Genomic DNA, 17,036 nt, shown 5'->3' with positions numbered 1-17,036 from the left:
TAAACAGAAATTTTACAGAATCAGAGCTGAATTCTGTGCCCCAGTCGGATCTTCCGAGTATTGTGAGGAGATATAAAATACCAAAATGCTGTCCTGCTTCACGTGGAGGAAAGGAAGAACATATACATGCTGTGAAGCAATTCTCAGCCTACCCCCTCGTTGGATGGGACATTATCTCAGCTTTCACGGTGTGTTTCCTAGCTTGCTTAGAGCTTGCCTAAATCGATATTTTTTGAGCCTTCTAGAGCCATTAAAAGGATCTGCTTTAGATGGCGGTCAGTTAATTTTCTTAGTCTTGTCAGAGGAACTCAGGAGTTCCCAAGTGACATGCTTAATTGACAGAGTACCCCGTTGCAAACAGCAGAATGAATTAATCAAATTAAAAATGATAAATGATGGTACTGAAACTGTCACTGGTCATCAATGTGGGTAGACATCAGCATCCAAAAACTTTTTTTTTTTAAAGCTAAAATATGGCTGGTTTTTACTTAGCAGCGTTTATTGGCAGCTCTAAAAGACCAGGAATTTGAAGTTTTACTTACTTTGTACAGCAAATGTGGATTTTTGTTTCAAAAATCAGCCAGGACAAAGCCAAGTCTCAAAGACGACTGATGACAGAGAGAGCGTACCTCTCCTGTGTGTCTTTCCAGACTTGCAGTGACTTTTCTATAAGGGTCTGTATTTGGTTGCCTGCTTAACTGCCGGTTTGGTTTTTGGATTTTGCTTGCTGAGTTCTCCCCAGTCCGTTGGTGTCTTCATCTCTCATTGTTTTTCATGATCTTTCTCTGGTGTTACCTACTTTCCTCCTGAGTGTTTTGTTTTTGTGCTGCTATCAGCCAGTATTCAATTCAGCTAGTTAATGAAGGTAACAGAGATGGCATATTGCTTATTAATTTTGTTGCTTGGACAATCCAGGATGGGTTGTTTGGATAATGGAGAGGCCATGGGACTCTTTGTTCTTGGAACTTTGCTGTGGTCTCCCAAAATGTCCTTGCTTCCTCTGGAAGCGGGGAGAAATTGGGAAGCATTGTTCATGGCACGTTCCCTCGTGACTACTTGGGCTGTTCCTGTGAATGTGAAAGATAAAAATAAGCTAGGTTAAACTGGCTTGTTGGAATGAGCTGCTAAGTTAGATGAGAGGTTGCAATTCAGGCTGCCCTTCCTGTTTGTGAGTCATTCCTATTTAATTGTGTGAAGAGGCCTCCTGTGGAATTAATTAAAAGGGATCTTAGTAGTACTTCAAGAACCTTGCAGTTTGGTCAACTGTAACTTTACTCTCCCTTCTTTAACCTCCTTAAAGATGGAAGCCTGGACACTGTGACTAATTCGTAGGAGATGCATACAGCAAGCAGAAAGACAATGTTGTGGCGTAAAGTGAGCATTAGTTGGACTTCAGTTGCCTGCATTAATCCAGACTGCTTTATGGGACCACTTTGTTGCCAGCTGCTATTGAATTCTACGGAAGAGCTTGAGCCATCAGGGCTGTCTTCTGATCTTGATAATGCCTGTGCATATTATTAACCTCTTGTCTACGTGCTCTGTCGCACTGTGACTGTTACCTGAAGGTGTTACTTCTGTGATGCCTTTGTATGCTACTGAGCTTCTGCGTGTTGTACTTTGCAGAGAGCCGTTTTCTGACTTGAGGATGGCTCACTTTGTATTTTCCTGTGTTCTTCTCTTCTGAATCATCTATTCTGTTTGCCAGGTTTAAGGGCATGTTTGTGTTAAGGATCTGAATAACGAGTTTCACGTTGATAACTGTGGCTTAAAAAAATGGTACTGTGGGCAAAGTACAGCAGGAAGGCACAGTTAAGTGGCTACTGTTCAAATTAAGGACTTGTTTTGTAAAAAGTCACCTTTAGTTGTCTGCTTGAATTCTGACAGTAGTGTTTCTGTTTTGGCCTTGTGCTTTGAGAGCTGCTGATAAGGGCTGACTTAGATGAGAACAGGAGAACTCCCTTTTTCTCAATTATTACCAGAGTTGTTGAGGCTAACCTTCTCCCCGAGCACTGTAATTATGGCAGAGAAGCTTCCAGAAGAGGAGGAATATGTGGCAGATTTGTACATGTCCTCATGCTATGTTTTGTTTTCTTTCTGCAGTATTTGCAAAAAGGAACAGAGAAAAATAGAGCTATTAAAATGACATAAGAACCAGCAAGGCACTATCAGGCTTTCTTAGCATGTATTCCTGTACCAGACATATCAGAAATGAGTAGGATTATTCTACACTACGCATCAAAGTCTCTGCATTACAGTTCATAAAAATTAAATATTTCCACCCCTGTATTTTGGTGGCTGAGGATTTACGTGGGTTCAGCAAACGGCAGCCTGCAGTTAGCTTTTCTGGTCGGTTCCTTTCCCAGTGGAACTTCTCAGTCAAATGTTTCTAACAAAACTGCGCACCAGGACTGGGTGGGGATGTGCCTGGGTGTGCTCCTGAGGAGGAATTACATGATCACAGCCATCTATATGCGGGTTTCTGGATTCACTAGCCCAATTTAGAACAGAGTAACTTGATCTCTGTCAAGCTGAAGCCTGGGTATGATTTAGATGATTTCCAGGCATACCTGGAAGAAGGCTGCCACAGCAATACATGGTAGGTGTGCTAAGCACTTCGGCATTCTGGACATAATGGTGTGGCTGTCATGTTAGCACTGTGTGACAAGAATGGGGTGTGGTGGCAGAGTTGCTCACTGAGCTTTGAAACTATCCCAGGTGTAGCTTCTCTTATGTAAAATCTGAGTTAAAACCACATTCCATTGTGTCTTCCCCTGAATAATACACGAATTCACCTGCTAAATAAAAATGGGAGCTGGCTGTTCCCCTCACCCTGCCCCAGGAAAGAGAGGAAAAACCGTGGACCTTCATCTGGCAGCTTGTGTGAGAGTAACTGGGAGCCTTCAGGAGGGGAAGTGGGCAGCAGCAATGCCTCACTGATAAGTTCTGAAGCAACATGAATGAATTAGTGTAGATTTTGAGGAGTAGGAATAAAATCAACCGTGTTGCTGTGATGAGCTGCTTTGACTGCTGTCTTTGTAGAATGAAAATCGACAGTAAGCCTGTGGAAATCCAGTGACTGAAGTATGCTAATAAATACACTGAAATGTTTTGGTCCTAGCAGGCTTTGTGTGTTAAAGTAATTCCCAGCCCAAGTGTAAGAGCTTCGTAGGACTGTTAGAGGCTCAAACAGTGGGCTGACAGCAGTCAGTGTTAGAAGCTCTTGATGGGCTGCGACCACTTCAGGAAGAAGATTCTTAGCAGGAACCAAAACGCCCAGTTGAATTACAGGGATGTCAGACTAAAGAGCTACTTCGATTTTCTTTCAGAATCAGGTTCATTAACAGAAGTTTCCTCTTTGCTTTTAAAAAATATACTAGTTCAGCAGCCATGAAGAGTTCTATACTTAATAGTATACTTCTGTACTAGAATTGGGGCAGCAGATTGTGTGAGATGGAGTGTCCTGAGTATTTCTTATTTTCTTTCTAGTTGTTGGTGCTGCTAAAATGTGGTTATAGTGTGTTTTTGGAGATGAACTAATCTTGTAGTACTTAACAGTGGTATCAACTGAGAATGAGAGAATTATTTTCCGTGGACTGCTCTACTTGCATCTGTTCTATGCTAAGTAAGCAGTAAATTAGAGAATTTTCTTCTAAAAGAAGTGTGTGTCTGTAGCAGAACTGCATTTACAAGACTGGCGTAGTGAAAACCATCAAGTTGGCAATGGAATTTTAATAGGTAACTTCATGGGATTATGTTTTGCCCTTTCACTTGGATTATTTTCAAGTTATGTAACTTTAAACCTTTAAGACTGGGTTTATAATTCAAAACCCTTATACGCCACATACTCTTTTGCTCCCATCTGAATTCAGGCTCTTGCCAAAGGTAGTTATACCTCTCATCATTACTGATAGGAGGATGCCTGGGATGTTGGAAGGTGTTTTATTTTTTCTTCTTTATTCAAGGCTGTCTTGCATGGTTTGGTGTACTTAAATCAAAAAATATCAAGTAGTGTTCTTTTTTTGTGGTTTAGCTCTGAAATGTCAGTCGTTGGATAGGAGTAAGCAGTTAATGGAAATGCTGAGACTTAAGCCTGCTTGTTTCCACTCGCCAGAACCACGCAAGTATTGTTTTTAATAATCTCAAAGCTGCAAAGAAGAGGCACTATTTATAAATCTGGAAGGTGAGACTAACAGCAAAGCAAAAATAAGAAATAAATGTGAGGTTTTGTTTAATAATTGCAAGTTAGGTGAAATACCACATTCAGAAGTTGTAGCTTGCTCCAGGCTATTTCTGGCCCCTGGGACTGCTCTTTTTAGCAATACTACAAATTGAATCACTAGGTGCCAGCAGCATAAGGCAGATCAGGCTCAATTACACTGTGAGTCAGAAGTACCTGAATGAACCTGCTTTTCAGCAAAGGTGGTGTGACTCTCCTGCTGCTATTTGAAGTCTTTCAAGCTGTGTGTGCGTGGTAATTTAAAACTACTTGGAAATGTTGAGCGGGTTTGTCTGTGTTGCACAGTGTTTAACTTTTTTATAACGAAACTGTGCTCAGGCATGGAGAAAACCTTTGGAACAGTTTGTTTGACTCTTTTATTGTTGTCTTTTATTTTTTTCTTAATCCAACAGTTGCAACAGAGCTGTAACTCTCCAGGCTCCCTGCCATTACTGCAAGGAGCTGCTGCTTAACCTTGGATGACACCAGAGCCCCAGTGTAGACTGAGTGGTTAATGAGATGCAATTGCAGCCTGTGTCACGGAAACAAGCACAATACTCATCTGTGAAACTTACATTCTTTATCTGAATATTCCCCCTGTTATTATCAGTGAAGCTACTGCAATGGTTGCCAGAAGGGGGTATCTGGCTGAGTTTGGTCTCAGTGACCTCTTTTTCTGTTAGTTACTGGAACATTCACATGATTGCTTTTACCTTCCTAAAGGAAGAATTCCATTAATTGTGTTCATTTGAGTTCTGTGTTCCATTTCACCTCTTTTCATCATGCCAGACTGCTATTCTCAGTGCTGGGATTTAGTACAGTTTAAATATATAGGTAAAAAAAGCTAGTACTTTAGAAACAGATCTCATTACATAAGACACACTTTTAAAGTCTGTTGCCCTTGCCCTTATGCAATAAGCTGCTCGTGAAGATGCTTCTAAAAACTTCATAAAACTGCACTGATGCAAAATGTGGCTTGCGGTTGGCCCCCTTCTCCCTTCTTCTTTCCTTTATGTTTCCGGGACTTCTTGACCAGTCAGCCAAACTGGAGCAGCTTTGGAGTCTATAAGGAGCTGACATGGGATGGAAAGGGATTTGGTTTTATCAGAACAAGGTCCCTGGTATAGATGAGACAGATGTGTCGGGTGTAGAGCTGGGACATGGGAGGGATGTAAGAATGCTGGGCCGTGGTGCTGCTGCCTTGCTGTGATGTGGTTCTGATTTGCCTCAGCATAAGCTGTATATGAAACTGCACTGAAAACACCGAAGAGCCTTAATTAGTATATTTAATTATCTGTCTTCTTTGATTGTGGAGTTAAAATGTAAGTCTGGGTGATTCAGTCCTCACAGGGATAAGATGGTTAGCCCTTTTTAGCTTGTGAGCAGCACAGATCTGGTGTCTTAGTGGAGATAAAGTTCTGTTGCTGCAGTGCTAGACCTTAACTGGAGAATCCCATTTGTAGGCTGAGGTTGTGATTTGGTCTTTGTTTACAGTGTGGGTATTTCCAGTCAACAGCTTCTAACAGTACTACTTTCAGCTCTTGACGTGGCAAATGAAGGGAGGCTTGAGCTGCAAGCAGGGAGAAAAATGGGGGAAATTCAGATTACACTCCATTGGCATCTCCTCAGTGTGCCAGCATTACTTCTTGGAAGCAGTGGGTATGGTTGTGGTGTCATAGTAAGCAAAGCAGTGTTTGGACAACTGTTCTCAAACCTGCATCTCTTTTCCAAAGTCGATGGCACCATCCAGTGTCACGCTAATGCAGAAGCAATAGGCGTTGTTGACTGAAAAAGTGCAGGAGAAGAGCAGTTGAAATCCTGAAGCTGATGTAGTTTAATACTTCTGTCTCAGAAGTATTAGATAGAGGAGGGTGTAACACACAGTAGAATTATGAGGTTCAGTGAGTAAAAAAAACAAAACAAAACCAAACAACCTATTTAGGAATTCCTGTTATGGTGAAAAGCATGCCAGTGCACTAGGTGCTCCATTGCCCTTTGAAATAAAATCACAGTAGTCTAGAGTTTGTTTTGTATACAGCAGAAAATAGGAGATCTCTTCTTTTGATTGTAAAAACAACTCTTGGATAAAAACATGGGCAGGTATGCAGTGCTTCCATAGGTTTCTGTTTTTTAAAAATTCGAAACTTTGTTGTACTTGATGCTTTTATTAAAAGCTCTTTTTGATGTTTAAATGCACTCTTCCAAATTAAACGGCGTTTGGAGGTAAATACAGTAACCAAAGGTTTATTAGAGACTCCTGTTATGTAAACAGTTATTAACGTAAGGCTGTTTGCTATCTGCTTTTAAAATGGGGGCAGTACCTACTGAATGAGGGGAAAAACCAGCTCCAAGTTAAAGGGACTGGAAGGGGTAAAAAAGCTCAGGAGGAACTCCTGACTCCAAATTTTCAAATGGGTACTTAACATCCTTGTTTCTTGAAGCCCTGCAAGGTACTGGGAGCTGTAGTGGTGATGAGTTTCTGGTTCCTCACCCCTTAACTACGTTTACTTTTCAGTTACGGAACACCTATAGTAGTTGTCAGGTCACTGCAGGTTTTCCTACGTGGAGTGATGCAAATTTCGTGATTTTGATCTCTGATACATTCTCTCACAGCATCACAGAATGGCCTGGGTTAGAAGGGACCTCAAGGATGATGAATCTCCAAACTCCTCCAACCTGCCACAGGCAGGGCCACCAACCTCCACATTCAGTACCAGCCCCATCCAACCTGGCCTTCAACACCTCCAGGGATGGACGGGGCATCCACAGCCTCTCTGGGCAGCTGTTCCAGCACCTCACCACTCTCATAGCAAACAACCTCCCCCTGATATCCAACCTAAATCTTCCTTCCCTCAGCTTCAAACCATTTCCCTTTGTCCTGCTGTTATCTACATTTTCAATGAGTTGACTCCCCTCCTGTTTCTAGGCTCCCTTTAGGTACTGAAAGCTGCAATGAGGTCACCCCACAGCCTTCTTTTCTCCAGGCTGAACAAGCCCAGCTCCCTCAGCCTGTCTTTGTAGGGAGGTGCTCCAGTTCCCTGATCCCTGTTCTTTGAGCTGTGCCCATGCAACTGAAGTATTTACTACCTGCTTCCAATCTTTGTCTCTTGAGTTTCCTGCTGCTTACATTACTTTTCAGGTGAGGTGTTTGTGAGCTCACACAAACCAGTTTGTTGCCCTGTTTCAGTTAAAATGATATATTTGTGTAGTTGCTGTCCAGCCGTATTTCTGCACATTTGTGTTTATTAAAAGGTTGCATTTATATATAGAAGTAGATGTTAATGTGTATGTTCTGCAATGTAGGCTATTGTGTAAGTTCTGCAAAATATCATAGGGGAGAACAGTCCCCCTGGATGCAGAAACTTTGCCTTCTGTTTCAGTCTCCTGGGATAGATAAGGAATTGTCCTTACTTTCTTCCCCATGACTTACAGAAGTCTCAGGCTCAGTAGTGTCACAGTGTTGTTGGCTGGGGGCACATGAATTGCTTCGGCATTAGCTCTTGGGAGCAGGTTAGTGTTTGCCATTCTTTTATTGGTGTGTTTAGATGGCAGCTCATCAAACATGGCTCTGCTTCTGGGTGTAGAAGTGTTTGGTTGCCGTCGCTTCTGGAGAGCAGAGTTGGTGGCTCTTGATATGTTGTGACCAGTTGAACCTGAGTGCATTCTGAAAGCTATATGAGTGCTTTTCAAGTGCTTTTTACTGTTGATCTGATTGATTCTTTCCTTAATTTATTTTTTAAATCCTGGTTTAATCGTTGTGCTGCTAGAGATAGTCATCTGCGTTGAAATAAGCAAGAAGTCTTAATTTGAAGGGAGCGTGTTCTGGACCTGCTTGTCTGCTCTTAATTCCCTAGCTTTAATCATCTGTGGGTTTGAGGTTCCTTATGATTGGTAGGAAATTTTTCCTAGGTAATAGGCCATGAAACCATTTGCTATGAAGGGTTGGTCGCTTCCCCTTTCTTTTAAATGAGCTGTAAGAGATGTCTGATACCACCCAGAAGTTACAAAGTTAGGCACGTGTGGCATCCCTGACAGTGCACTGCTAGGGCTACATCCAGGGTTGTGCTGTGGGGCAGGGTGAGCAGGACCTCCTTTCCATGCACACTGCCTTTCAGTGCTCTTGTTCTGATGGAATGAGACTGGTGAAAGAGGACAAGGAGTCGAGAAGATGATTTGTTAGGTTTCATTCCTTTTGTTTTTTCTCCTGTGGAAAACAGAGTAAACAACTCTGTTGAAGTTTTATAGTCCATAGGAAGACATCTTCCTTGCCTCACAGGATGTGTGAAGTGTAAATCATTGCAAATTAGTTTTAGGTTCTCTGTCGGAGAGGTACTTGAAGAGAGATGTGATATTCCTCCACCCTTCTCCCTTGTGCTGTGACAAGCCAGGAAATTGCACAAGTATAATGTCTTGACCTTAAACAGCCCCATTTTCCCAAGGAACTTTACAGATGACCAAATAAGATAATTTTGAATGAAAGCCTTCATTGTTCAGCTGTATTACTGAGGCTAAGAGAAAGCAAACCTTGAGTCTGGTTTAACTGAGCTTCAGTGCTTTTGGTGCAGAATTTTGATGGTGTTGATAATTTGCTATTATTATTTTTTCTAAGAGGCTTTACGTCACTGGAGCCTGTTGGTTTTTCTGTGGGTTGGAAAGAAGAATAGGAAGGTGTTACACACAGGCTTCTGGGATTTGAGCGGAGTGGGAATCCCTGCCTTGTGTTGCTGAGGGCTGCGCTGGGAGCGGGCAGGCTGGGCATGCGTGCGGCAGGGCAGGAATGAGGAAGCGAGGAGCTTGGCGTCACTCGAGGGTGTGCAGCAGAGTTTCAGAGAGCAAAGACTAGAGGGGGGAGAGCTCAGCCTGTCGGAAATACTCTTCTGGGTTATTGTTTTAGTGGTGTTCATGGCGCTCCCCAGGCAGAGGTAAGCAGCTTTTTCTTCTGCCTTCTATTCCCTGCTCAGGCATGGGCTGTCTCTTTCTCCATTTTTTTTTCCCTCTTATTTCCCCAGAGGCTTTTCTGTGGAACTAGATACAGAGAATGCTGGCCAGTGTTTGTCCTGTTGTGCAGCCTGTCTGGGTGGCTGTGTGTGCTGTTAGTGTGTGTCGCTTCAGTGTGCTTTTGGGGAACTGCCTTGTCTGTATAAACAACTGGTTACTTGTGGCTGGTCGGCATTTCCCAGGGGTCAGCTTGTCAGCTTTTCCCTAAGATGAGATTCAGGACTTGTTGAAGCGTTAGGTGCTGTGCTTCCCTTCAGGAAAGAAAAGAAATACATTTCTGCACTCTCAGAAATGCTGTTTATTATGTGCTGCGTTGGAATGGGAGAAATACTTAAATATGCCTTGTGAGGCGTTGGTGAGTCTTGGGGTGTTTGTGTGGCAGTTGCTGGGTAGGGCTGTGCTGTATGTATCTCTTTCCTCTTATCAGATAGATGGTTCAGTGTTATCTATTCCCTTCATTTAGGTTGATTTGTTTTTCACCTAGAGCTTCAGAGGTTTATTAATGTATCACAGAACCAGCCCTGTGCCTTTGGCCAGGTTGCTCTTTCTCAGAATTGTTTTATTACTGCCGAGCAGTAAGAGTCTTTGAAAGAATTAATCAAGCAGTGTATGCTTTATTAGATTAAACTATAGATCAGCCAAGAGCCGTATTTGCTTGAGCAGATCAGTTGGCACAGCTACGTTTGTTTTGGCAGCGAGGAGCTGCTTTTGCATTAAGCTTTGCACTAAATAGGCTTACTTGTACGTTCAGTGGTGCAGGGAGTTCTGCTTGTTTTGTTTCTGAGACTCGGCAGAAATAATACAGCTTCAGGACCGAAAGAAAAGCAGGCAAGAAAAGTTACCATTATCCACAGTTTCGATCTGCAAACGTCCCAGAGCTCACACTGCCAGGGTAGGAAAACTTAGAGAAGTGCCATAAAGAGAGAGGTGGGAATGGAGGAGCAGGTAGTGCTCTTGGTGATGCATATCCTGAAAGGGCAGGAGTGGTGCTGTAGGGTGCTGAGTCATCTGCCTCCAGCTGACAAGCTGCGATTGTTGCGGGCTGTGCGTGACGCAGCGCACGTGATGGGCTGTGTGCTGGGGCTGTGTTTTCTCATCTTTTCTTCTGGCATGTCCTTATTTTCCTCAGTCATGCTTAAAGAAGTGTGTGTGTTTGTGTGTAGGTGTGTGTGTATATAATACTGGGAGTTAAAGCAGGAAAGAGAATGGAAGGGATGAGTTAAAAAGTCGGAATGTTATGGGGAGAGGCTTTTTTTTTATATGGGTTTGTCTTCCTAAGTGGCTGCAGTCTGGGTTTTGCTCGTGAGGTTTCATACCTCCAGCGTGACTCTGGAGGGGTGATTGAAGCTGTCTCATTTCTGTTGTTTTATTGTAGCTTGTGTTTGCTCGTGTGCTTGTTCTATCAAGTTAGAGAGTACTTTTCCTGTTATTTTCAAGGTTGTAGCAGGTCGCAAAGCTTGCAAGAAGACATCTCTTACCTCACCTCACTGCTTACTGACACACCATCTGCCTGTGGTGCTTCTGGGTGGGATTTAAGTTGTATTTCAGTGTGTGACTCTGCTTGGTGCTGAGGATGAGGACCCAGCAGTGAGACCAAAGCTGTGTATGTGGGCAGCCGTGGAAGGCTTAGCTCAGGGCCAGCCTGCATACGCACAGCTCAGAGTTGTCAGCCCCTTCAATGTCATTCCCACTGTATGTGGCACTGGAGTTAGCTCTATGCTGAGCAGCAGGGAGATTTATTAGCAGAGCAGGGCTTGTTGCTCACACAGCTATTCCTTTCCTCTATGGGGCAAGATTGGCTGGCTCAAGCCAGTTAGCCATCTGTTTCAGCAGTTAGACCATGCAAAAGTAGGTGGTTTCCTGAGGTTTCTCCCAGCCATACTTTCTATTGTCAGTGGCCTCTAGCATTTAGGCACCAGTCTGGGGCTGTGGGTGCTTGCAGCCAGGGGCTGGAGGGCAGCCTGTCATGGGGAGAGCTGCCGCCTGGTGCCCCGGAGTTGTTGCGTTTCCACTGCTGGGGCTGTATGTGTGTGAAGGCCATTCTAGCCCGGCTGGCCAGTACATGCAAGGACTGTTCTGTGTGCTGTGCTTAGCTGTGAGCTTTGCCTCCTTTGTTATCCAGCCCTTCAAAACCCTTCCCAGACTAGAAAGCAAAAACTTATCCTAATGTTAAGACTGTAAATAAATGATCTATTTTGTTACGCTGGTTTTCTTGGGTGGCCAGAGGCATGGGTATGAACAACATCTCTGTTTATTTTTTAAATTAATTAACTCTTGTGTTAAAGCATGTCAACTCATTTTCTCCAGTTGAGAAAGTGGGATAGCGAAGCCTGTATGTCCATGCCTACCTTTGTGCATTGGCAGTGTGGTTTCACATAAGCATCTGGTTTTAGATTTTCTCAGTTAGTAAAAAATTGCTCTTTTTGTTAATGCTTGGATTAACATAGTGGTTAATAATCAGTGTTTCACATAGGCTGTTCAAATCATTTCTGAATTGGAGAGGAGACTGGGAGGCTGTTGGTGGATCTTTTAATAGCAGCATGATGGAAAGGAAGCAGTGTGATTCAGCTGTTAAGCTGTGAGCACCGAGTGGTATTTCACAACACGGCAGTACTTGCACTAGATTTATGAAGCTGTGTGCTGCTCTTTGCAGAAAGGTCTTGTGATATTTCAAGGTAATACCTACTGCAGGTTCTAATGGGATATGGAATACCTAGGTGCTCATACAGCTGCAATGCCTGTTCCTCAGTGCCGTCTGACTGGGCAGTGCTGATTTCCTCGTGGTTCCTTGTTGGCTGCCTAGCAGACTACAATATATGGCATTGTGCATCTGTTGATGATAGATGTAATTATTTTTCATTAGCTGTAGAACCAGGCTTTAGATACACTGTTGAAACATGGCTAAAAGCTTAACTTGTAACTGTTCATTGTTTGCCCTGGCAAAATGATGTTAAGCGTGAACCGCATTGTGCTAAATTCTGGAACAAAGGCCTCAGGCTTTTCAGTCTCTGTTTTGGCATCAGATTTTTGTTGCCATTTCAAAATGCTTTGATTCTAAACTGCACAAGTTCTTACTTGAAGTTTCTTTCTGCCTTTGAGTTGTGTGTTTGTTTTTTAAGCTAAGATTTGTTCAGAGGTTGCTAGGTTTGCTTCTATTTAAACAAATAATAGCAAGCAAGTGCTCACACCTTAGTATGGAACCTAAACCAATGACTTGTAGAGAAGTGATTGGTTTAGAAAAATCTGTTCAGTAGTAGTTCAGTGTGACCTGAGTTGCTTTCTGCTCCTTCACTGATGAAAGAAAGCAAGCCAGGCATCAGAATGTTTTTTTTTTCATTACCAATTTTGCTTCTGGTAATGATTCTTTTCATATAACCTCCTCTCACATTTGCTCTTTCATATTTCCCATCGCACACATAATGTAGCTCTGCTTTTATGGCAATTAATGATATAGATCAAGGTTAGAAAAGGGTATTTGAGAAATAGTTCCGGCTCTTACAGCTGATAGTGACTTCTGTAAATTCTTGTTGTGGTTGACAGACTGAGGGCAAGCTGTCAGTGCAGAATTGCACTCAGTAATGCATGGGGATTCCCAGGGCATGGGAGGTGTGCCCAGGTAGGTCCATGTGGGATAATGTAGCTCTATGTAGAATCATAGGATGGTTTGAATTGGAATGGAGCTCTAAGAATATCTAGTTCCAACACTGTGCTATAGGCAGGGACACCTCCCACCAAATCAGATTGCTCACAGCCCCATCCAGCCTGGCCCCAAACGCTTCCATGGGGGCATATAGATCAGCTGCAGTCTGGTGGTGTTGCAGCGGTTGTAAATGCCTGGCACTGTGTATGACTGCATTGTGTGCTGGTGGTGTCTGACCATAACCCTGAGCCATACATCCATCTTCTGAGGCTGTGGCATCTCAGGTGCTTTCACAGAATCATCATGTGCCAATCCAGAGCTTCTGAGCTTGGGAGGAAGCTGGCTTGTGATTCAGCTTTTGGGTGAAATTACTGAAACTTCTAGTGAATACTTGAAAAAAAAAATGTTTTGGTGGAATCAATACAGCAGCACTTTTGAAAGCTGTCTTGTTTTGATTCAGATCTAGTTAATGCTAATTGAATCATTTGTAAAGAAAAACGTAAAAATTTGAAAGGTAATTAATCCAGCCTTACATCTTTCGTAAGATAACTATCTTGATTTGTTTGGGTTTTTTTTTTTTTTTTTTTTTTTTTTTTTTCCTAAGATGGATAAGAGCAAGAAGGTTTAAGTGTCTTTTCCAGTGCCAGAAAATAGCTGGAATTAAAACAAGTCATGACTGAATCCTCTGTTTAACGTCAGAACTGCACTCCTAGTTCAGCTCTACCTCTACAAGTGGTATTCACGTAGCACAGAGGATTTCAGATGCCTGTTCCGGTAGAGAATGCTAATTTTCTGTTTCTGTTTTCTTCCAGGTTATGTTTCACACTATGTGCTGACTGTCTGTACTTACAGAAGATATTTAAAAGCAAACAGACTTTTTTTTCGAAGATTTTGATTCCAGTGGAATCTGCTTTAGATTTTTGTCTTGTCAATTAACTCCTGAAACAATGCCTGTACAAGCTCCACAGTGGACGGATTTTCTCTCCTGTCCAATTTGCACACAGACTTTTGACGAAACAATTCGGAAGCCCATCAGCTTGGGTTGTGGCCACACTGTCTGCAAGATGTGCCTCAACAAGCTCCACCGTAAGGCGTGCCCTTTTGACCAGACCACTATCAACACAGATATTGAACTTCTTCCTGTGAACTCAGCCTTGCTGCAGCTCGTGGGTGCTCAGGTAACAATGGTTTTCTATTACTTCTTCCCGTGTTGTCCTCATAAAAAGAAGGAAAACAATTACTGATTGAAGATGTAACTGTGTAGGCATCTCTTTGGTGATTACAGGTTTTGAGCTGTGACGTGCTGTAGACAATATGGCTGGAACAGCAGTTCAGATCTTGCTTCTGCCAGTCACTGACTAATTTTGTGCTTGTGATTTAGTGTAACTGTGGGCTGTCACTACAAATGGCTGGTTCTGTTCTCTTCCTTCTTGCTTAAGTTGTATTTAGCCAGACTCTGCTGAAAGGATGAGCTGAATCAGGATCAGTGTCAGATCTGGAAAGCCATTTTTCTTTTGTGAGTAGGTTACTTGCTTTGCCTGGATGACCCAATGGGCTCTCATAATCAGCTGGCCCAAAAGCAGGACGTAGGGGGGAAGAAGTGGGACAGACCCCTCTGGCAGCAACCTTTGTACTGCCTTAAGTTTAATTTGAAACTGAACTCTGAAAGTGTAACTTTGTGAGCTGGCATGTTAATATAAACTCACAAAGGTGAATCAGGGAGGCTGCCCAAGATGGTCTTTCTGCTCGAAGGTTACTCAGGGGTCAGCTGAATTGTAATGAAGTGCGTGAGTAGTCCTGCAGCACTGGTACTACTGGCAGCCCAGGGAAAAGGGCAAGGATGTGGCCAGTTCATCAGTTGCAGTGCAGACTTAAATTAGTGTAAGCTTACTGATTAGTTCACCAGTGATTTCTTGTGATCTGTACCTGCCAAGGCTGGACAGAACTGTGAGATAAGGGCAAGCAGGGGTGATCATGTCTAACTTATGAGTAAGGACAAAAATGTAGAAGGAATGCAGTTATCTTAGAGTGGTCATTGTTTTCTGTTTGCTGCTCAGCTGCCTGGATTCAGCTGAGTTGAAGAGGCAGCAGAAAATTCAGGGAAGTGCACAGCTCAAGGAAAAGAGATGAGTTGTATTCCAGAGGAGCTATAAAAAGGGGAAGCTAATATGTTGCTACGATGCTTCTTGTTAGATTCTGTGACTTAGATCCAGATGTGGTTTTGCCACTTCTTGTTTTCATTTGATTTATCGAGGAGTGTGGCTTATTTCTTGTTTTCTTGCTGTGTATTGGTCTAGAACTTGTATCAGAAGATTAAAAATTGATTTCTGTTTCTCACTGTACTGGTGATTCATCTCACTCTGCAGAAGAAGGTAATAAGTCCCTGTGCTGCCATTTCTGTAATGAATGTGTACATGCTCCATCTTTGAAGAGTGTCCAAGCACTGTGAAATCTGTGTGATGCTATGAATATTTATCATTCTCTTCATTCTCCCTTTCTCCTTTATATATTCCTCCCTTTTCTCTGGAGATCCAGAAATAATTCTGGTTGTATCCAGATGTTCACACTTCACAGAATCACAGAATCACCCGGGTTGGAAGGGACCCCAAGGATCATGTAGTTCCAACCCCCCTGCCTAGCAGGGCCACCAAACATACACATTCAGATCAGGTTGCCCAGGACCCCGTCCAACCTGGCCTTGAACACGTCCAAGGACGGGGCATCCACAACCTCCCTGGGCAGCCCGTTCCAGGGCCTAACCACTCTCCTAGTAAAGAACTTCCCCCTAACATCCAACCTAAATCTTCCCTCCTTCAACTTGGATCCATTTCCCCTAGTCCTGCTGTTGTCAGCCCTTTTGAAGAGTTTACTCCCCTCCTGGGTGTAGGTTCCCTTCAGGTATTGATAGGCTGCAATGAGGTCACCCCGCAGCCTTCTCTTCTCCAGGCTGAACAAGCCCAACTCCCTCAGCCTGTCCTCATAGGGGAGGTGCTCCAGCCCCCTGATCATCTTAGTCGCCCTCCTCTGGACCCTTTCCAAAATCTCTATGTCTTTCTTGTACTGAGGGCTCCACACCTGGACACAGTACTCCAGATGGGGCCTCACAAGAGCCGAGTAGAGAGGGACAATCACCTCCCTGTCCCTGCTGGCCACCCCTCTCCTGATGGAGCCCAGGATCCCATTTGCCTTTCGAGCAACACTTGTGGTAAATGTTCTGCATTTGTTCAGTTGTTTTGTGTGCACTTCATGTAAAGAAGCTGTGATAGCTTAAATTAGAATTTCCACAAAAATAAGCCCTCTGGAATGAGATGAAAAATAACTCTGCCCCCTGTTACAGGTAATGGAGAATTTTATTCTGGTTTTGCTAGTTAGCCAACCAGAATTTCCTCATCTGTTTGTGTGTGAGCTATGAAGAATAGTGTGGTAAGTATTTATCTTGAGAGCCTTCTGAACTCTAGCTTCAGACTTAAACTTACTGGCATATTTCTTTGGTCTTCTTCTATCTTATACCTCACACAGTGAAGATTCATATAACCTTGTTTCATGATGTCCTTAAAAGCTGCAAATGCTACTAAAGGAGTCTGCATTCTCTTGCCTTTTGATTGCCATCCATTCCTGTATGGATGCTGCCAGCTGCATTCTGTTAACTAAACAATAATTGGTGATCTTAGCAGTTTTTAGTACATATGTGCACTTTCCCCATGAGATAAACACATACACACACACAGCCCCCTTATTTCCCAGTTTCAGTGAGCACTTTCTAGTGCTCTAAGTGAAATCAGCACTTAGTATAATTCACTCTCCTTTCTTTTACTTTCCCTTCCCCTTCCTGGCATCTCTGGGAGTGTTTACCAGACTCTGGAGTACTATAAAATAATTAGACTACTTTTCTGTGAAGGACAGGGAAATGGCTGCTTTTTTTCCTCTGGTCTTTTTAAAGTCTGGACTTGTTTTGGACTTGTTTTACAAAGGAGGAAAAAAAAAAAACTTTGGCTAAAGGACAGAAAGAGTACAGAGAAACTATGTTAACTTTGAACTCTGTCCTTTTAAGAAGATGGGCTCTTTTGCATACATCAACAAAAACTATCTATGAGCAGCAAATCCAGTTTATGAAATGAGTAGAATCATCAATTTTGGTGTGAAACAAAATCCATTTTCTTGTTCCACTTTGTGACTTAGTAG

At 43.0% G+C, this 17,036-nt stretch overlaps 1 protein-coding gene across 8 annotated transcripts in view; it reads left to right on the top strand.

Annotated features, from left to right (window-relative positions):
- The window catches only part of RC3H1 (ring finger and CCCH-type domains 1), a 57,665-nt gene that overhangs the window by 4,984 nt on the left and 35,645 nt on the right, over positions 1-17,036 (top strand). For 3 of the 8 annotated variants that reach the window (XM_042873059.1, XM_042873063.1, XM_042873060.1), the window contains exons 1-2: positions 9,000-9,138; positions 13,667-14,032. In XM_042873059.1, coding sequence (XP_042728993.1) covers positions 13,802-14,032 — 231 coding nt within the window. In that variant the 5' untranslated portion in view covers positions 9,000-9,138; positions 13,667-13,801. Of the gene's footprint in view, positions 1-8,998; positions 9,139-13,666; positions 14,033-17,036 lie in introns of those variants that run through there. The other 5 variants (XM_042873061.1, XM_042873066.1, XM_042873065.1 and 2 more) reach the window with 3 other exon arrangements.

Source organism: Lagopus leucura, unplaced genomic scaffold, assembly GCF_019238085.1.
Source record: "Lagopus leucura isolate 7727_CA_CO unplaced genomic scaffold, USGS_WTPT01 Super-Scaffold_100009, whole genome shotgun sequence".
Taxonomy (NCBI): Eukaryota; Metazoa; Chordata; class Aves; order Galliformes; family Phasianidae; genus Lagopus; species Lagopus leucura.
The sequence above is the reverse complement of the archived record's forward strand: the minus strand, read 5'-3'. Positions and strand labels throughout refer to the sequence as shown.